The sequence below is a fragment of the Malus sylvestris genome, chromosome 5, assembly GCF_916048215.2.
Source record: "Malus sylvestris chromosome 5, drMalSylv7.2, whole genome shotgun sequence".
Taxonomy (NCBI): domain Eukaryota; kingdom Viridiplantae; phylum Streptophyta; class Magnoliopsida; order Rosales; family Rosaceae; genus Malus; species Malus sylvestris.
This window is the reverse complement of record NC_062264.1, coordinates 26,706,155-26,722,911: the sequence shown is the minus strand read 5'-3', so window position 1 is coordinate 26,722,911 and position 16,757 is coordinate 26,706,155. Positions and strand designations below refer to the sequence as shown.

The 16,757-nt window shown below is 38.2% G+C and overlaps 4 protein-coding genes and 1 pseudogene across 6 annotated transcripts in view; 2 read left to right on the top strand and 3 right to left on the bottom strand.

Moving 5' to 3' along the window:
- Positions 1 to 9,058, bottom strand: part of LOC126621396 (pentatricopeptide repeat-containing protein At4g38150-like) — a 35,372-nt gene extending 26,314 nt beyond the window's left edge. The window contains exons 1-2 of one of the 3 annotated variants that reach the window (XR_007622901.1): positions 7,946 to 9,058; positions 7,456 to 7,681 (exon numbers count right to left, since the gene is read on the bottom strand). Coding sequence is in view for 2 of the 3 variants with exons in the window: in XM_050289903.1 (XP_050145860.1) it covers positions 7,977 to 8,918 (942 nt within the window). In the remaining variant the exon portion in view is untranslated. Of the gene's footprint in view, positions 1 to 6,941; positions 7,682 to 7,945 lie in introns of those variants that run through there. The other 2 variants (XM_050289903.1, XM_050289904.1) reach the window with 2 other exon arrangements.
- LOC126621394 (transcription termination factor MTERF6, chloroplastic/mitochondrial-like) overlaps positions 1 to 10,963 on the top strand; it is a 35,738-nt pseudogene extending 24,775 nt beyond the window's left edge.
- LOC126621406 (uncharacterized) overlaps positions 1 to 16,757 on the top strand; it is a 92,393-nt gene that overhangs the window by 11,518 nt on the left and 64,118 nt on the right. The window lies entirely within an intron of this gene.
- Positions 11,329 to 13,917, bottom strand: LOC126621378 (probable L-type lectin-domain containing receptor kinase S.5). The gene is made up of 2 exons (XM_050289869.1): positions 12,411 to 13,917; positions 11,329 to 12,296 (listed from the first exon to the last, which is right to left on the bottom strand). The coding sequence occupies exons 1-2, from the start codon at positions 13,681 to 13,683 to the stop codon at positions 11,494 to 11,496; spliced, it is 2,076 nt and encodes a 691-aa protein (XP_050145826.1). The 5' UTR covers positions 13,684 to 13,917; the 3' UTR covers positions 11,329 to 11,493.
- On the bottom strand, positions 15,204 to 16,262 carry LOC126621401 (uncharacterized). Its single transcript, XM_050289908.1, has one exon. It carries the CDS (start codon positions 16,125 to 16,127, stop codon positions 15,402 to 15,404), a length of 726 nt encoding a protein of 241 aa, XP_050145865.1. The 5' UTR covers positions 16,128 to 16,262; the 3' UTR covers positions 15,204 to 15,401.

Here is a 16,757-nt window from a genome sequence, read left to right as displayed (position 1 = left end):
ATTGAGGACATTTTTATAATTTTCAGAAGGAAAAAAAAAAGTGAATTTTATACTACAAAATCATGGCAGGTAGGGTGAAATTCTTATAGCATATTCGGGTCCGAAAGAGTAATCGTAGCTTGTCACTAGTTATCTTTCTTTTTAAAGAAAAAGTATATAGTTGTTCGTCAATGGAGATTGAAGATTTGGTATCTGTCTTTCGGAGCACAAGTGACAAATCAAGTCGTTAGACTATTAATGAAAAATCATTAAGAGTTTCAGACTCATTTAGTTTGATATCACTATAAGGTATTACACAATCATTACAACTATCAAGTTCACCACCATGTTATTATAAAAATCAAACTAAACGGGTCTTAATAGTTATTCATTAATAATTCAACGAGTTAATTTGTCATCTCTATTTTCAAGGCTATCAAGAGGTCATAAGAGAGTCCAAAACTCTGCCTGAAATTATATGTCATGACCCAAGTTAGCGAGTCAGGATCCACCATCTCTCTCTCTTTCTCTATCTATCTAGGCACTAAACTAAGCAAAAGACATACAGAGGTAGAAATTGGGAATGAAAAGCAAGCAAGGGAGGAGAGAGTAGTTGCCCCAGAGGCTAGATCAGTTTGAGTTCAGCAATTGTACTAGTTGACCTGACTTACACAAAGTTATAAAGTTATATATGCTCCCGACAGTTTGATGGAGATGTCGAATACAAAAAGGGATAAATGAAATTACCCAACTCAAGCACCTTAACTTGGCCCGAATAAAAATTCAATGTATTCACACATAAGAAGAAAGACAAAAAAAGGGCATATCCTCATGGGTTCACAACTTTCATTAAAGCTTACAATTCACAACTCACAAGTCATCCCTACATATTTTTTTTTATAATACTAAGAAACTAAATTTATAGACTAAATTTTGCAAACTAAATGACATGAAAGTTGATGATTAGATTACTACTTAAACGTAGATTAACGTGCTTCTTTTTTATTTGTGACACATTATTTTGTTTGCAAATTTAGTCTTCCTAGCATTACTCTTCTTTTTTTCCATCCACTAGTTTCATCTTTGATCAGCAGATCATCCAATGAAACTTAATCTTGACAAAGACAGCTAACCTACACCTGGTGGGTCACCGTAGCACTTATTAATCCAAAATGTCACATCAGCTTACAAAATATACACGACTCTTCAATTAAAGTTAAAAGCAAACTAAAACATTTGAAAATGAAAGAGTGAACCTTGATATAGACAACGCACACCTCCCAAATTGGCTTCGGTGAACTAGGATTTAGCCTGATTACGAGAAAAACAAGTGGTGGATTGCCTTTATGGTTAAGAAATTTCTCTTCAACTCACTATGTTTTGGGTTCATACTCCCGCATCCCCATGGTATGATTAGTATAAAATATCCCCTTAGTGTGAAATTAAGAAAGAAAGAAAGGTGAAATTAAGAATGAATCCAGCTCCTCCTGAAGCAAGGAAGTTGCCCGGTGCTAGTGGAGGACACAGTCAACCGAGTCCTTCTAAAGCAGATCATATACTTTAAAAAATTTGGAGAGAAAAGGATTAATCACTTTCAAATACTTAAAAAAATATTTTATAATTAATAATACTACTACGCGCTTTATGGTAGTGGCCAGCACACAGTTTGTTGCTCCATCTACTGGTTTCATTTTTTTGGCCAGCAGGGCATCCAGAGTAATTTAATCTCGACAAGGACTAACCAACACCCGGCATGTCAGTGTAGCATCAACGTGACCCACTTGCTGGTTTTGGTCGACTCCGATTTTGAAAAGCAAGGTCCTTCCCATTCAGTAGACTTGATTTCAAGAGGCATCGACCCAATAAGAAGAGTACAGTGAAGGAAGAGAGATCAAGGGGAGCCTGGTCGTGGTTGCTGGTTTTTTCCAAGTTTTTTTTTTTTTTTGTCGAAATGGTTTTTACCCAAGCAATATTGCAGAGAGGGGAATTAGACCTCACACTCTGTCCTCAGATGTAATTAATGTTTATGGAAGAAATATAGCGATGCAATAATTGAACTGAGTATAATACTTAGGTACCCATTGAGTATTTTCTGTATTCGCTCAATTTATCTGTGTTCTTTGTTTTTTAATGCCCAAACAAAAATTAATAACATGTACATTATGTTTTAAAACAATAAACACGTCGTACTAGGAACATTACAAAATTAAGGAAAAAAAATTATACGTCGCGCCACAAGCTAAAGGAAAAAAAAAAGGAATGAAGCAAAAGCAAGATGCATACACAAATAAATGAAATACGAAAAATACATTACGAGTTTGAAGGCTGAATTGCATTTTGACCTGGAAATATTCAATTTTCACTCACCCAAGAAACAAAGAAAGAAGGAAATATAGTGAATAACTAGCAAGAAATGCCCCGTGCGATGCAGCGGGAATGAAAACCATACGTTACCCTGAAATCAAAGCCAGTTGAAGAATTTTCTTCGAATAGGGAGAATCGGGACGGGATTTCCTGGAAAACTGTCGAGAGATATATAACACAAAATTCATTCAATTTGGGATTTCAAAACAAATTACTCTATGGATGCAAAATTGCAACCCCTTTATGTGGTACTGAAGATAATGGGGAGCAGGGCAACATACCACAGTGTCAACTGAAAAATGCAAGATTTCTATGTTGAACTCTGCAAACTCAGCATGGTGGTTGCTGAAAGCAGTGATTTCTGCAAGGTAGGGGCACAAATTTTAGCAAATCAATCAGATTAAGATAGATAAGCATCTAATAAAGATTACAAATTTGTATGCAGAAATGCTGATTGTGAAAACATACTTAACTGCAGGACAAACAAATGTGAAGTGCAATGGGTTAAAAAAGAGAATCACGTACTTCTTCCTAATGTACTCAAAGAGCTTGACCTGAAATCCAAAACCAATTCTTCAATTTGCAATGAAACAAAGGGCTTTTTAGTTTGGAACCCCTTCTATAGGAAGCACTTTTGCTAGAAATGCATTTATTTGAAACATGTTTGAAGTTCCTATCCAAGTCCAAATGCTTCCGAAAATACATAGAAGCACTTTGATCACTCATATATTTCATGCATTTATACCATCCATTTCTAGAGTCTTTGTGATGTTTTTGTGTTAAAATAATTGCATTTTACCTTACCTTGTGTTAGTGTGCAGTTAAATTTGTTTTAGGATCAATTTCAAGCAAAATGGAGAAAATGAAATAATAAAAACAAACAAAAGAAATGGAAGTGGAGATTGTCTCCACGGGTGGTGTTTTGAAAAATCATTGCCTTATTGTTTAAAGGCAACAGAAAGCAAGAAAGAAAGATAAAGGAGATGGCACACGGAAGTGGAACAAAAAGTGGGAAAGAAAGAGAAGAAATAAATTTAAAAAAAAAAGAATAAAAGCAAGAGGGGACACGGCAAGTGGAGAAAAAAGAAAGAGACATGGCACTTTGTGCTTTGCCTTACCAATCCCACTACCGAAGTAGAAATTTGACTTGTCTTCCATTGGGCTTTTGTGGCTGGGAAAAAAAAAAAAGAACTTTAACGAAAAGCACCCGGTACTGTTTATTTTAACGAAAAAACATATTTTTACATTAAAAAGTCAATCATGGTACTATTCACTTTACCATTTATTTTGTTCTTATCATTAAAACTCAAAGTTTTCAAACCATTTTCATTAGTTTTCCTAAAAAAAAAGCATATAGCTGATTTTGGTTGAAAGGACAAAAGCAGCGGGAGAGAAGAGAGGGGGGAACACGGACATAAGAGAGCAGAAAAGAAGGAGAGGAAAAAGGAGAGAGTTGCAGGGAGAAGAAGATGGCAGAAACATAAGGGAGCCGCAGCTCCACATGGAAGGAGGAGAAGGGCAGATAGCTTCTTTGTAAAAAAAAGGGTTGTCTCTTTCTTTGTTTTTTTTCATGGATAATTTCTTATGTATTAATACAAGTATGTGTAACTAATTTCTTTTCGCTAGAGTGAGGCCATGAGCCGCAACATGAATATGTAGATTTATCTTTCAAATTGCTTAAGTGTTGTTACATGCTTGCTTTGATATTTTCAATCACTGAATTAAACTATCTATGTACCTTGATGCTTGATTACCATTAAGATGCTTAGAAAAGTTATCGGATGCAATTTTGAACGAATGTCACGTTAAAATTGGTTGTGCTTCTTGTGATTGAGGATTGTACTCTCCTAAGGTAAATATCATGCTCTTAGGGATTACATGATTTAACAAAAGGATTTTCACCAAGATTAATGAATCACTCATGTTTATATTTAATCCAAATGTCATGGATAAGTTGCATGTAGTGGTATGCGTTTTAGCTTGAATGTCACAAGTAAAACATACACAAGGAAAATCCAACCTTCAAAGCATGTGTGTTTTCAATTATTTAAGCAATTTGAATAGCTACGTAGGAGTGTTGTTGGTAAAGGTTGAACTCTAGCATATTGTCAATCTATTTTTCTTCAATAATTTATTTTATCTTGAATTTCCTCATTTACTTGTTTTGTTTAGTTGAATCACTATTCCTATAAGCCAATTCCCATTTTAGATATTTGTTTAAGTCACATCCAGTAGTATTTAGTTTCGTCAAATTAGTATAGTTCTTAGAGTTAAATAAGTTAAATACACAAAAACTCGTAAATTGTTTATATCAGTCCCTTAGGAGATTGACCTTGCTTGAGTCATTCTATACTACAAACACTTGTTCTCTTGCAAGAATTTTCTATGGTTTAACCCTTGTTTTACAAGTGGTAAAATCGCTATCACACTTCTAGAAAGCAGTTATATGAACCTGAATATAAATTCCAAGACTGGAAAATCAAAATACAGAATGTGATTGCAAAACAATGCTTTTGTCTGATACAATCTAGTCTCAGTTAAAATCTAGCATCATTTACAGAAAGGGAAAACAAAAGTAGTAGTAATATTCCCATAATACGCTGTAACATGCTTGCATTTCTCCGCACCAAGTTCTCAAGGAACACCAACCTGTGGTTAATCATGTAGCAGTCATGTATGAGTTCAATCATCACCTAAAGTTCGGAATTTCAGAATAACCCATTACATCATTTTTATAAAAAATATTCCAATTATGGCATTATCATTGAGCAAAATTAATATGTTGGCAGAAAACAAATTTTATGAAACTGGTGTGTGGATTTATAGCTAACCAAAGCATTGATTATAAAAACTGTGACATCTAAATGATCAAAAGAATAATCTTTACATTGATAACATACAAATGCAAAGGTGATATCAATTTTTTCAATTGTCTGAGAGGTATACAATTCTAAGTATTGGGTTTACTTCATATTGGGTGAAATCCTATTTAGAGAATGTGGATAATTGTTGGTCTAATCATTAATAACAACCTCCTTCCTAGCGTTTTTTCAAGATGTCTAGAAGCACCTGGGTCCAAAGTCTCCAAACTCAAACACCATAAAACACATCATTGAAAAAATCACAACTTAAAAATGGTTGAAAAATTAAAACTTGGTAAGCAAAATCTAAGAGGGCTAACAAATTACCTGCACTTGGAGCTGGCAAATCCGTTGAACTGCAAAGATCAACCTTTCTTTTATCCGTGTGTATTGGCTGTTCTGCATGAATGATTCATGCAAACCTTGAACCCCATTGCCCTAAATTCAAACTCTCCAAAACCCTAAAACAAGATCTATTATGCATTCTCATGCTTTCTCACATGATATTACATAATTAATTTGTAAGATGCCATGCTGACAAGGCTGTCTCTGAGATTTTGGAAGCCCTGTACGAATTTTATGAAAGGGCTCCTCCTTAAGATAGTTTTAAAAAAAGGTAGGACAATGTATAACGCTAGAAAACAATCACTTAAATCAAAACAAAGTTTAGGACTCACTGGTTGCATGTTTACAAATGTCATTAATAATAAGTAAAAAGAGCTACAAATATAACGTTCACTAAATAATCAAAAGCAGTACAATCTTAAACAACCAAACAAGGAAAAAAAAACTTAAAAAAATCAAACTTAAAGTTTCACTTGAATATATAACATTATTTATAATAAAATTGAAAAAAACCATTTTTAAGGTGTTAGAAAGGAAAACAATACTCTTATAAGGAGTGCACAATGAAATTTTAAAGTGCTAACAAAAACAATTTTTAAATATAGAATGTTATTACATAATAAAAGTAATTTTTAAATATAGAACATTATTACATATAAATAATAGATTTAGATGACAATTTTTTCGGGGCCCTTCAAATTCGGGGCTCTGTGCGACTGCACCTTTCGTTCCCCCTCAAAGCCCCCTTTGGCTGACATTTTCGATACATTAAAAGTAATTTTTTTTCTTCTAAAGAATATTGCTTTAGGAGTGGGCAAATGGGTTTGGGATTATATTAATCCGTGTTGTGCACAATCTCTGCTTCAAGCCTTCAATACTCATATTAGTGTAAGTGTAATCTGTGCTGCTGTTGTGCACTGCGGTGCAGCAGCTGCAGCTCCATTTGATAAAAATGTATTTTTGAAAGGAGAAAAAAAAAAGAGTTGGACTCGTGAACCCGTCCAAAACCGGCCCATGCCCCGTCCCCTTAAGAGTTTAAAGCGGATAGGATCCGGTTACTTCATAATTAGGCCCAGCCCAGCCCGGCCGGCCGGCCTATGCCCACCCTTAATTGCTTAGCTACATACTTGTACAATAACCAACTTACCGAAAATGGATACCAACATTTAGTTTGATACACGGCAACAAATAGATACCAACATACTATATCACTCGGAAATTATCCAGAACTTTCCAATGTTTACAAACCATAGTATCACGGTTCACTATCGAGCTTCCTGACATAAGTTTTAACTGCCCCGTAGGAAAATGTATCTTGCACTCAGATAAATTGACAATCCCAAGCCAACAAAGCTCCCAGCTTTGCGATGATTGCCGGGGTGGGTGTCATCGTACGAAACCTTACCCTTACTTTGCAAAAAAGCTATTTCCATGACTTGAACCCGTGACTTTTCGGTCACAAAGGAACAATCTTTGTTTTGACAGATTGAAAAAAAATACCACACAAGTAAATGAGAGTCAGTAGAACTTTGTATGTCCATCTACGATCGAGCTTCCACAAATTTAAAAAAAAAAGTCTACCACCCTGTACCGTTGCAACTCTATCACAAACGAGAAAACTGCACCAATTTATTAGGATCACTTATCAAAAGCTGTAGCCTTTACAGAGGGGAACTATCCTCTAGACACCTATGCAGAACCGTGTCAATCTTCACAATGCTTCAAATAACGTAGCAAATTCAACAGGTCAGTTTTATGTTTCACCCATTCAGAATATGGAGATCACAGCCATTCATGAAGGTAAGTCAACTAGGAGCGCTACCAATTCCACGATCACGACCTTAGTCACACCCTTAGCTTCACTACCTCCACTCCATGGAAGCTAATCTTCAAGTCATCGATTTACCTAATTCCTAACTCTAACCCAGAAATGTGTTACTGCTATTGTTGCTCTGCTACTGATATAAACTTACTACTGCTGTCGCAATCTTTGTCTTCTCCTCTAGGCATTACCCACATGTACTACCTCTATCACAATGTGTGAACACACAACTAGCACTAGCACCGCCATCTCCTGACTCCGGCCCTATTGTTCCGTCGGCAAGAAGAATCCCATAATATCCTACTCTGCGCTGAAAGAAGTAGTGTTTAACTAATGGGACGTGCCATGATAATTACCATGGCAAATGTAAACTGTAAGAAAATACAATAAAATAAAAAACATTTATGCTAACAGAACCTAGAAAACCATATAAAGCCCAAGGAATCGGGATCATTATCGACAGAGGGAATTTCCAAGGGTCTCATGCCGCCCCTCATACAATGGGGCAACACACTTTTAACAAAGTCAATGAAACTCAATCTAAAATGATCAACAGCAGAACAGCAAAACTTACAATTTCTTTTGCTTCTAATAACAAAGAGAATTCAGAACATTCTCTGTGACTTATTCTTCCCAAAGATAGCTTCCCAAACCCTCGGCGAAAATGGTGCCTTTTTGTCCAAAAACTCTTTAACAGCCTTCTCATTAACCATATACCCCTTCTGCTTCAACTTCCCAATAACACTCTCAGCTTCTTCCATATCCTTTTCCTTACAAACCGCATCAATCAACCCGACAAAAGTAGCTACATTGGGCGAGTGACCGGCTTCCAGCATTTCGCTACAAAATTCAGCAGCATCCTCCAAGTTATTAGCTCTATACAACCCTTGTATCAACACAGTGTAACTAAAAGCATTAGGAACAATCCCATTGCTCTGCATCTTCCTGAAAATCCTCCTAGCATCTTCGAACTTCTGTGCTTTGCAAAAGCCATCAACCACAGCAGTGTATATAACAACCTCAGGAATCGTACCCTTTTCGCGCATCGACCCAAAAAGCTTCATGGCCTCCTGGACCAGACCATCTTTGCATAGCCCGTCAAGCATTGCCACCGCATTCGGAATCAGACCCGTCTCCTTCATCTTCTTGAATATCTGGTCCGCTTCTTCCGGCGGCTGCGGCGGCTCGGGAACTTCCTGCGGCTCCTCCCTCTTCGACTTGTCGAGTCCCAGCTTCAGCTTTTCAAGAAAGCTGCTGTCCTGCAATGGCGGAGAAGAAGGGCTCTCTCTCCTTCTCTCTGAAATGGGTGAGTTTTTGTTGAGGAATTGGAGATTGGAAGTTTGGGGATTTGATAGTCTTTGGCCTCTCAAGGGCCTATTGGGTATGGGATCCGGCGGCTGTTGCTCTGATGCTGCTTCCATTTCACCGCCACGATCGGCGGTGGTGCTAAAACGATGCAGCTTCGTCGACAAGCTCGTTGATTGGCGAAATGGATTAGAAACTGCAGCAAATATGTGCTTGGAAACCCGATCCTGAAACGATGGCATGGCCCCACAGAGATTTCTGATCGATAAAGTTACGATCTTTTGAGTTTCTGGTTAGGGTTTAAGAGAGAGTGGTTTTGGGGGTTTTAATTCGAACCGAGAGAGACTGTGCTAGCGAGGATATATTTGTTATTTTAGAATACATCGAGGGTAAATGAGGAATTTCATTTCTCCACTGCTTGAAATGGGGGGAGAGAGGTAAAACCAACAAATAAGGCTTTGGCTTTCTCCTTGTTAATTCCTCACTGCCGCTGCCTGTGAATTATCGGTGGCTGCCGGAATAACTGCAAAGTGTCTCTCTTTTGCTATTCCCTTTTGCTGAAACTGATTGAATCATAGCTATGTATGTGACTCTCACTGTATGTGTGTGTATATATATGTATATATTTGCTAAATTCAGCCGAGAAAGAATGCTTGTTTGATTGAATTCTATGGTACAGGGGTTTCGAACTCTGAGTGCCAGACCGCGGGCACACTGTCCTGGCCAACTGGCCTAACCCGTGTCTGTGCATTAATAATTTGATAGTATTATTCTATGGCAGTGTTTAGTTTGTTAGTTTCTATGACTTCCCATCCACTGAATTTGTTTATTTTCATCATGGTCCTTTGCTTAATGCGGTTTATTTACATTATAAACACGTATTAAGTACGAACACCTATAAAATGATCCATCAGACGGTGTATTAGACCAATCAGATGGTGTAGTATACCCTTGAACTTGAAGTGGTGCTACACACCGGGCCATGACGATGATATTTTCAGGTGTTCGTATTGAGTTAGTGTTCGTACTGTAGCCAGACCCACTATTGAATGTTGATTTTTACTTATTTCACTACAACATTAGGTTTTCTGGGTTTATATGAACCTGTAAATGTAGCTTGGGCTTGATGTGTTTCATATGTTTTAGGGGGATAATGGAAACCAGCACTACCCAAAATGGTAGTTCTGGTATCATGTGGTTCTTCCGGGATAAAGATTTTGATGATAAGAGCATTCAGGATATGCTCAAAAAGTGCGAGTCTCCAGAATGCGCAAGCAGAAAGATCCTCCGAGAATTGGGCTTATTTGAAGAGTATTGGCATTCAGGAGAGAAAGCTGCCCTTTGTTGTTTCAAAGTGCCCCAAGATACTTACTTTGGCTCTCCATGAGAAGCTCATTCCTACGGTTGAGTGCCTTACCACGCTTGGTGCCAAACCGCATGAAGTTGCGTCTTCCATTGCCAAATTCCCACACATTCTGTCCCACAGTGTGGAAGAGAAGCTTTGTCCGCTTTTGGGCTTCTTTGAGGCACTGGGAATTCCCCAAAAGCAACTTGGAAAAATGATTTTGCTCAATCCGAGGCTCATCAGCTACAGCATTGAAGCAAAGCTGTCTGAAATTGTAAAATTTCTTGCTAATCTTGGCCTTTCCAGAGAAGGGATGATTGGAAAAGTACTGGTAAAGAATCCGTTTATCATGGGTTATAGCATTGACAAAAGATTGCGCCCTACAGCAGAGTTTTTGAAATCAGTAGGCCTCACAGAGCAGGGTCTTCAGACAGTGGTAATGAACTTTCCAGAAGTGTTATGTAGAGACGTGGACAAGATTCTGAGACCCAATTTCGAATATTTAAAGAGAAGTGGATTTGAAGATGGCCAGATAACGGCTTTGGTGTCTGGTTATCCACGCATTCTGATCAAAAGCATCCACAACTCTTTAGAGCCGAGAATCAGGTACTTGGTAGAGGTAATGGGGAGACGAATTAATGAAGTCGCTGATTATCCTGACTTCTTCCGCCATGGTTTGAAGAAAAGAGTGGAGCGGCGACACAAGCTTTTGAAACAGACTACAACTGATTGTAGCTTGAGTGAAATGCTGAACTGTAATCAAAACAAGTTCGTAACGAAGTTTGGTTTGGTTTGAAGAATAGCCTCAAGGTACTAGAGTTTGATTTTTCTATCCTTTGATTTTCGTTTTCTTGTGTTGTAGCTTAGTTTGGCATTGCATTTTCAATATATTAGGTGAATTGAACTTAAATATGGTTCAATATATAGTCTTTCTTCTATCAAGTGCCATCTGTTAGAACTTCATATGTTTTTTCATTTCTTCGTTTAGGAACCGAAAGCTACAACATTAGGCCGGTCCTCGGTTAACAACATTTTTTTTGCAGCTTTGGCTGAAAATTACCTAATCTCCCGGGTATAACACTATTGATGAGATTAATTGAGAGAGTTTAGGTTCTGAAGGAACAATTGATGCTGTAATTTTATTGATTTCAGTTAGAATCTTTAAAAAATTGTTAGCACAATTACAAGGCTCTTTAAACAGAATATCATGAGGTATTCTAACCAATGGACTTATGTAAAATCTAGCACAATTAGCAGGCTTGTTAAATAGAATATTGAAAAAATTCTTAGCACAATTAGCAGGCTCGTTAAACAGAATCTTACGAGGTATTCTTATTTAAAAATCCTCCAATCTTAATGCAAGAGGATGCTATATACAGTAAGAACACTTGCTATGGCTGGTTAACCTTGCCTTCCTAGGACTTTAAAAACTAGTCTAGGGATGAGCTGAAGCCATTGCAATGCTGTTACATTCAATGTTCTTCCGTGATTGAGGAAGACACTGTAATGCTAGAAAGAATGATGTTAGAAAGTGTACTCACGGTCTCAGTGCTGCTGTAGGCAGTAGCCATGGAAGACCACGTGAAAGCGGGCTTGAATGGAGGTACACTAGGGGCCGGCATGGTTCCAGATATGATCTGGCAAACCGCCTGTGTTTGAGGCCTCTCACTGGCAATCGGATGTGAACATGCCAACCCGAGAAGTAGAAGCTTAATTGCTTCATCAAACACATAATCGTTTTTGAGCCGCTCATCTACTGCTTCTTCAATACGCCCTTCTCGATGCAACATCCACACCCAATCGATCAGCGAATACTGCTGGTGTTCATGAAGAATCTTAATCCCAGGACTTCTACCACATACAATTTCAAGCACCACTGCCCCAAAACCGAACACATCAGATTCTGGAGTAGCCTTCCCTGTGTGGAAGCACTCTGGAGCAACATAGCCCATGGTGCCTGGGACTCCAGCTAGTTCTAGTTCAGCATATGAGTTCCTCTCTTGATCCAAGGCTCGGGCAAGGCCAAAGTCTCCCAGGCGGGCATTGAAGTCTGAGTCAAGCATGATGTTGCTGGCCTTGAGGTCACGGTGCACCACTTTTTGGTCGTACTCATTTTGCAGGTAATGCAATGCTGATGCCACACCAGCTAGGATCTTGCATCGGTGTTTCCAATTCAGTGTATTCTGGCTGGAAGCTTCGTAGAGGTGTTTATCAACGCTGCCATTTGGCATGAAATCGTAGACTAAAAGAAGTTTCCCTTTCTCATAGCACCATCCTGTATGGCAATACTTGTATTAGAACATGGTTTTCATTCATATTGAATCATTGATTGAGCTGCATATGCAACAAAAAAATGAGGAAAGGTAGTTAAAACTTGAAAATTACATACCCACTAATCGGACAAGATGTTTGTGGCGAAGGCGGTGAATTATGGTGAGCTCAGCCATGAAATCGTCTTTGCCTTTGATGTTGTCCCGAGAGAATTTCTTGACAGCAATTTCTGCTGAGGAGTTGGTATTTGCATGATCTTTATCACGCAGAGATCCTCTGTAAACAATGCCAAATCCGCCTTGCCCCAGTCTCATGCTCTCATGGAAATTATTGGTAGCCTCTTTGAGCTCCTTGTACTTGAACTCCCTAGGCATCCCTGGCAACCTCTTCAGTTTCCCGAGAACATTGGACTCCTCAATCCTGGTTCTTTTCCTTTTGTTTGAATATCCGACTCCCAGCCAAACTGCAGAGACTAGTAGCAAACTCGTTACTGGGACACCAACCCCGACAGCAATTTTCAACCAAGTCAAATCTTTTCTAGGGTGAAATTCCTCCACCTTCAGATCCCATTTCAAAACGCAGTTTAGCTGAACTGCTGAGGTGCCCGTGGAACCAGCAAATCCGAAGTAGGACTCCTTTTTGAGATACTCCCTCAAGTTTATTGTCTCCCTTAGAAGTGGTGTCTGAGGCTTTGTTGCCGGGTTGGTTAGAGAGTCTTTAGCCATGTAGACTTCGAGGACTTTGGACCTACCATTGTAATCCACCCAAACACTGTAGTTGGTGGGTGTCTCTGGCGATATCTCAATGCCCAAAGGCTTGAGAGAAACAGTCTTGTTTGATTTTACAGAGTTGATGTTGAGTCCAATGTGGTTGTCATCAGGATCGAAATCTTGCTTCTCCGTGTCGAATTCAACAGCAACGAAGTGGTTTGTGGTTTTACCATCGGTGCTGGAATTCGTGAGGCCTAGCCACTGCCCTTGACTCTGTTCAGGTACATGGATATCCGAAGCTATAAGAAAAGCTAACCCCTCACCAGCGTCCCAGTCTTTCTCGCGGTAGACGTTGATGAGGAAAGTTGAGTTGAAGGAGGCAACAACAATGTCAGAAAGCCATAGTCTGTAAGGTCTCTGGTACATAATCCGACCAGACTTGTTTTCTTTGGAGTCTTGCGGGTTCAAGCTGTCTGGGGTTAACTGAAGCGCCCCCTTATCAATTGAAGAATGTTGTGTAAAGTGGAAGGTATTTTGGTCAGTTTTTTCATCAAATATAAGAAAAGGGAAATCTTTCGGCTTAGCTCCTTCCGCTGCTGCGGCGCCTATGGCAGCATAATGCAGCATTATGGCAAAAGAGGCAGCTAGGAAGGTGATTAACATTCTTTTCGAGCACCTCATTTTCTCGTCGATTTTGATTTACAAATCGGGCGAGGTAACAGGAAGATTGAGCTAACGAAAGCCGAGAGGAAACAGATGCACGTTATGTGCAGAAGATGATCAAAGTAAGCTTCTTTTTTCTTTGCTTTCTACTTCTGTATATTGTAGCATGTATGTGTGTGTGTGTATACACATATATATATACATACATTTGTTGACCAAGGAATCTGATAGGAAATTACCAAAATTAAAGAAAAGGGAATTTCAATTTTCCATCTAAACTGGGGCTTTGACCTTATGTTCATCGTACAATGTTTCTATTTGTGTGGTTCGTATTTATCAATGTTCTTCCTTTTCTTGTGTTACCAGCAAAGTCTAAAATATCGATGATATCGAAAATATCGGTAGTCCAAAAACATAGAAATTTCGATGGAAATATCGGGATATTATCGATATTGATAAAAATTGAATAAAAACCACAAAAGTTGTAAGAAAAACTTGGAAATTTTTATTGAAACTTTGCATGATGTTTATTTAATCAATTATCTATTAATTTATCACAAAAAATTGGAAGGAAATGCATTGTATGATGGATTTAACTGATTTAAGTTGATTATATAGCGAGCTGACAAATATTGTGAGTGTAGAAAATATGTAGTAATTAATGAAAGAAGTTTAAACACACCATAATCATTTATATATAATGAATTAGTATAATATTTTACACTTTATACATTGCATAGTAAGATACATGCGTGACTTAGTACCACATAGAATTTCTATCAAAGTCTAAAATATCGATAGTCCAAAAACACAGAAATTTCAATAAAAATATCAAAATAATATCGATATTTTAGATCTTAATTACCAGGAATTAAACCGAACGGATTTGGTCGCTGAACGTAAACGAGTTAGAACAGATACTTTTCAGAAGTCAAAATTCCAGAACATTATAATGTCTTAAAAAGGTCAATCTTTTCTGCAGGAAATATTAATCAATCAAATCCCTAAAAGCCCAAAACGTTTTTGGTCTTCTTTTGTGTTTATAGGAAACTTCTGAGCAACATTGAGTGCCGTTTCCTCTCGAACTAGAACCAGAAGAGGTCATTGCAGAAGGCGTCAGGAATTTCAAAGGCAAATTAACGAGGTTTAATATTCTGAAATAAGGGAAAATTTGGCATTCAACACGGTCCGAATGAGCAAGTTTTTCTAGATTTTAACAATGTTAAAAAAAAAAACAAGATCAGACGTGTAATTTAAAGTGTTAAAAATATTCATCTCTCAATTCGAAGTTTTGTGTTTGATTCATGCTCCCCTAATATCACTATTGTCACTTGAATGTAGGAGTCCTTCCAAACTTTTCAAGCTCCCTTTTTTAGTTCCGGACGTTAATATATTGGACTAAGAAAAGACAATTTGCAGACCTGAAATTAATCAAGTTGGCTAGAGCGGCATGCTCTCTCTTCTGCACTTATGTTTAATCTCTATCCTAATTTAGACGAATTTAATATAGAATGTCGCTTGTGTAAAGATAAAAACAATTCAAATCTAAACATACGTTTTTATTTTTTACAGATAATGAAATATGCAGATTTGGAGGGCACAGTCCTAATCATTCACACAGTACGTAAACTTAACATGTAACAAAGTAATAAGTAAAACAGAACAACATGACGAACAGATATAACATGTTACGTGACATACTAAACATGTACTTGTTTTCCATTTTCTGCACTTTTCTACTTGGATATGAAACCGCCAACAGCGGCGCCTATTAGGGCAGTAGGATCTCCGAGTATGGCAGAGACAATGACGCGAACAGCGCCACCAGCTATCTCGCAACACTTTCTGACCTTCCCACCTCTCCCTCCGCCGTGGTGGCTTTTCAGCGTCCCCTTCAGGCTCGGGATCCTCGTCTGCATTTTCCTAACCTTGTTCTTGTCCACATTGAGATACTTGGCTTGCCAGCTCTCCACAAGCAGCTCCTTCACACATGACACATGAAGATTATACGTCTTGCATTCTGACCTATAACACCAACCATGCCCCTTGCCTCCACACTGATGACAAGCGCTCGATAACTTGAGGTACAAGTAAAAGTTGCGCTCCCCGTCATCCAGGACTTGTGGGAGGTTTGCGCAACAAGGGTGCAGATCAAAACCACACCTCCTGCAGTGGTACACAAACCCTAGAACATCCTTCCTACACGCATCACACACTCTCCTTGCAGCGCCCGGTGGGCTGTAAAGAAACTGAAACTCACATTTGTTGTAGAAGGGATGGGTGATGGTTGGAGAAGCCACAGCGCATGCCTTGTGCAAATCAAATTCACATTGCTGGCACTTGTATTTGAGGCCAATTCCGGCTTCTTTGCACCCGTCGCAGTGGAACGGGATCTCAGTGTATTCGATCTTTAGCTTGTGTTTTAGGTGGATGGGGTGAGAGATTTCCTTGTCAATCTTCATTTTTTTTTTCTCCAAATTTTCTTGGTAAATCTCAAGTTTCTAAGTTAGGGATGCTTATATAGTTATATGGAGATTAAAAAAGGGGGGTTTTCAACAGTTTTGTGGCTAAGGTAAAGATTCTTTGCTTAAATTTCACAAGTGGAGAATAACAAATTGGTCACCTTGATCAAATAATTAGGGTGAGTTCGGACTTAGAGGGAGGGATCAAAGAAAGCATTCCTTTTGGAATCTGGTTCTGTGGAAGGATGCTGTTTTTGGCTATTGCCTAAATTATTGGATTAAGATTAGCATTCCTAGTAATGGAGATTATTGACTTAAAACCCTAACAATATTATTATAAGAACACTCATCCACTCCTTATATGTAAAGAGTCATTTCTCTTTATCAATAAATCACAGTCTGACACATATATAAAGTAGTTTGTTAAAACGGTTAAAAGACAAAATATGCACACACGTCAAACTGTGATTTATCTTCATCTTAAAGATTTAAATATTGGTGCTTGAGAATAGGAAACTTGTAAATGGTTTTTCACTTAATCATCCTAGAGTATCAAGGAATGCTCTTTCTTTCAGAAACTTCAAAAGAAGCAGAAGCATGGATTTCTATGGAAGCTTCTTTATTTTTATC

Excerpts from the sequence above, each read along its gene's own strand:
- LOC126621378 (XM_050289869.1), bottom strand. The coding sequence starts at position 13,683 with ATGAGGTGCTCGAAAAGAATGTTAATCACCTTCCTAGCTGCCTCTTTT. Across the intron at positions 12,297-12,410 it reads ACATCTTGTCCGATTAGTGG|GATGGTGCTATGAGAAAGGG; the intron begins GTATGTAATTTT and ends ATTGCCATACAG.
- LOC126621401 (XM_050289908.1), bottom strand. The coding sequence starts at position 16,127 with ATGAAGATTGACAAGGAAATCTCTCACCCCATCCACCTAAAACACAAG.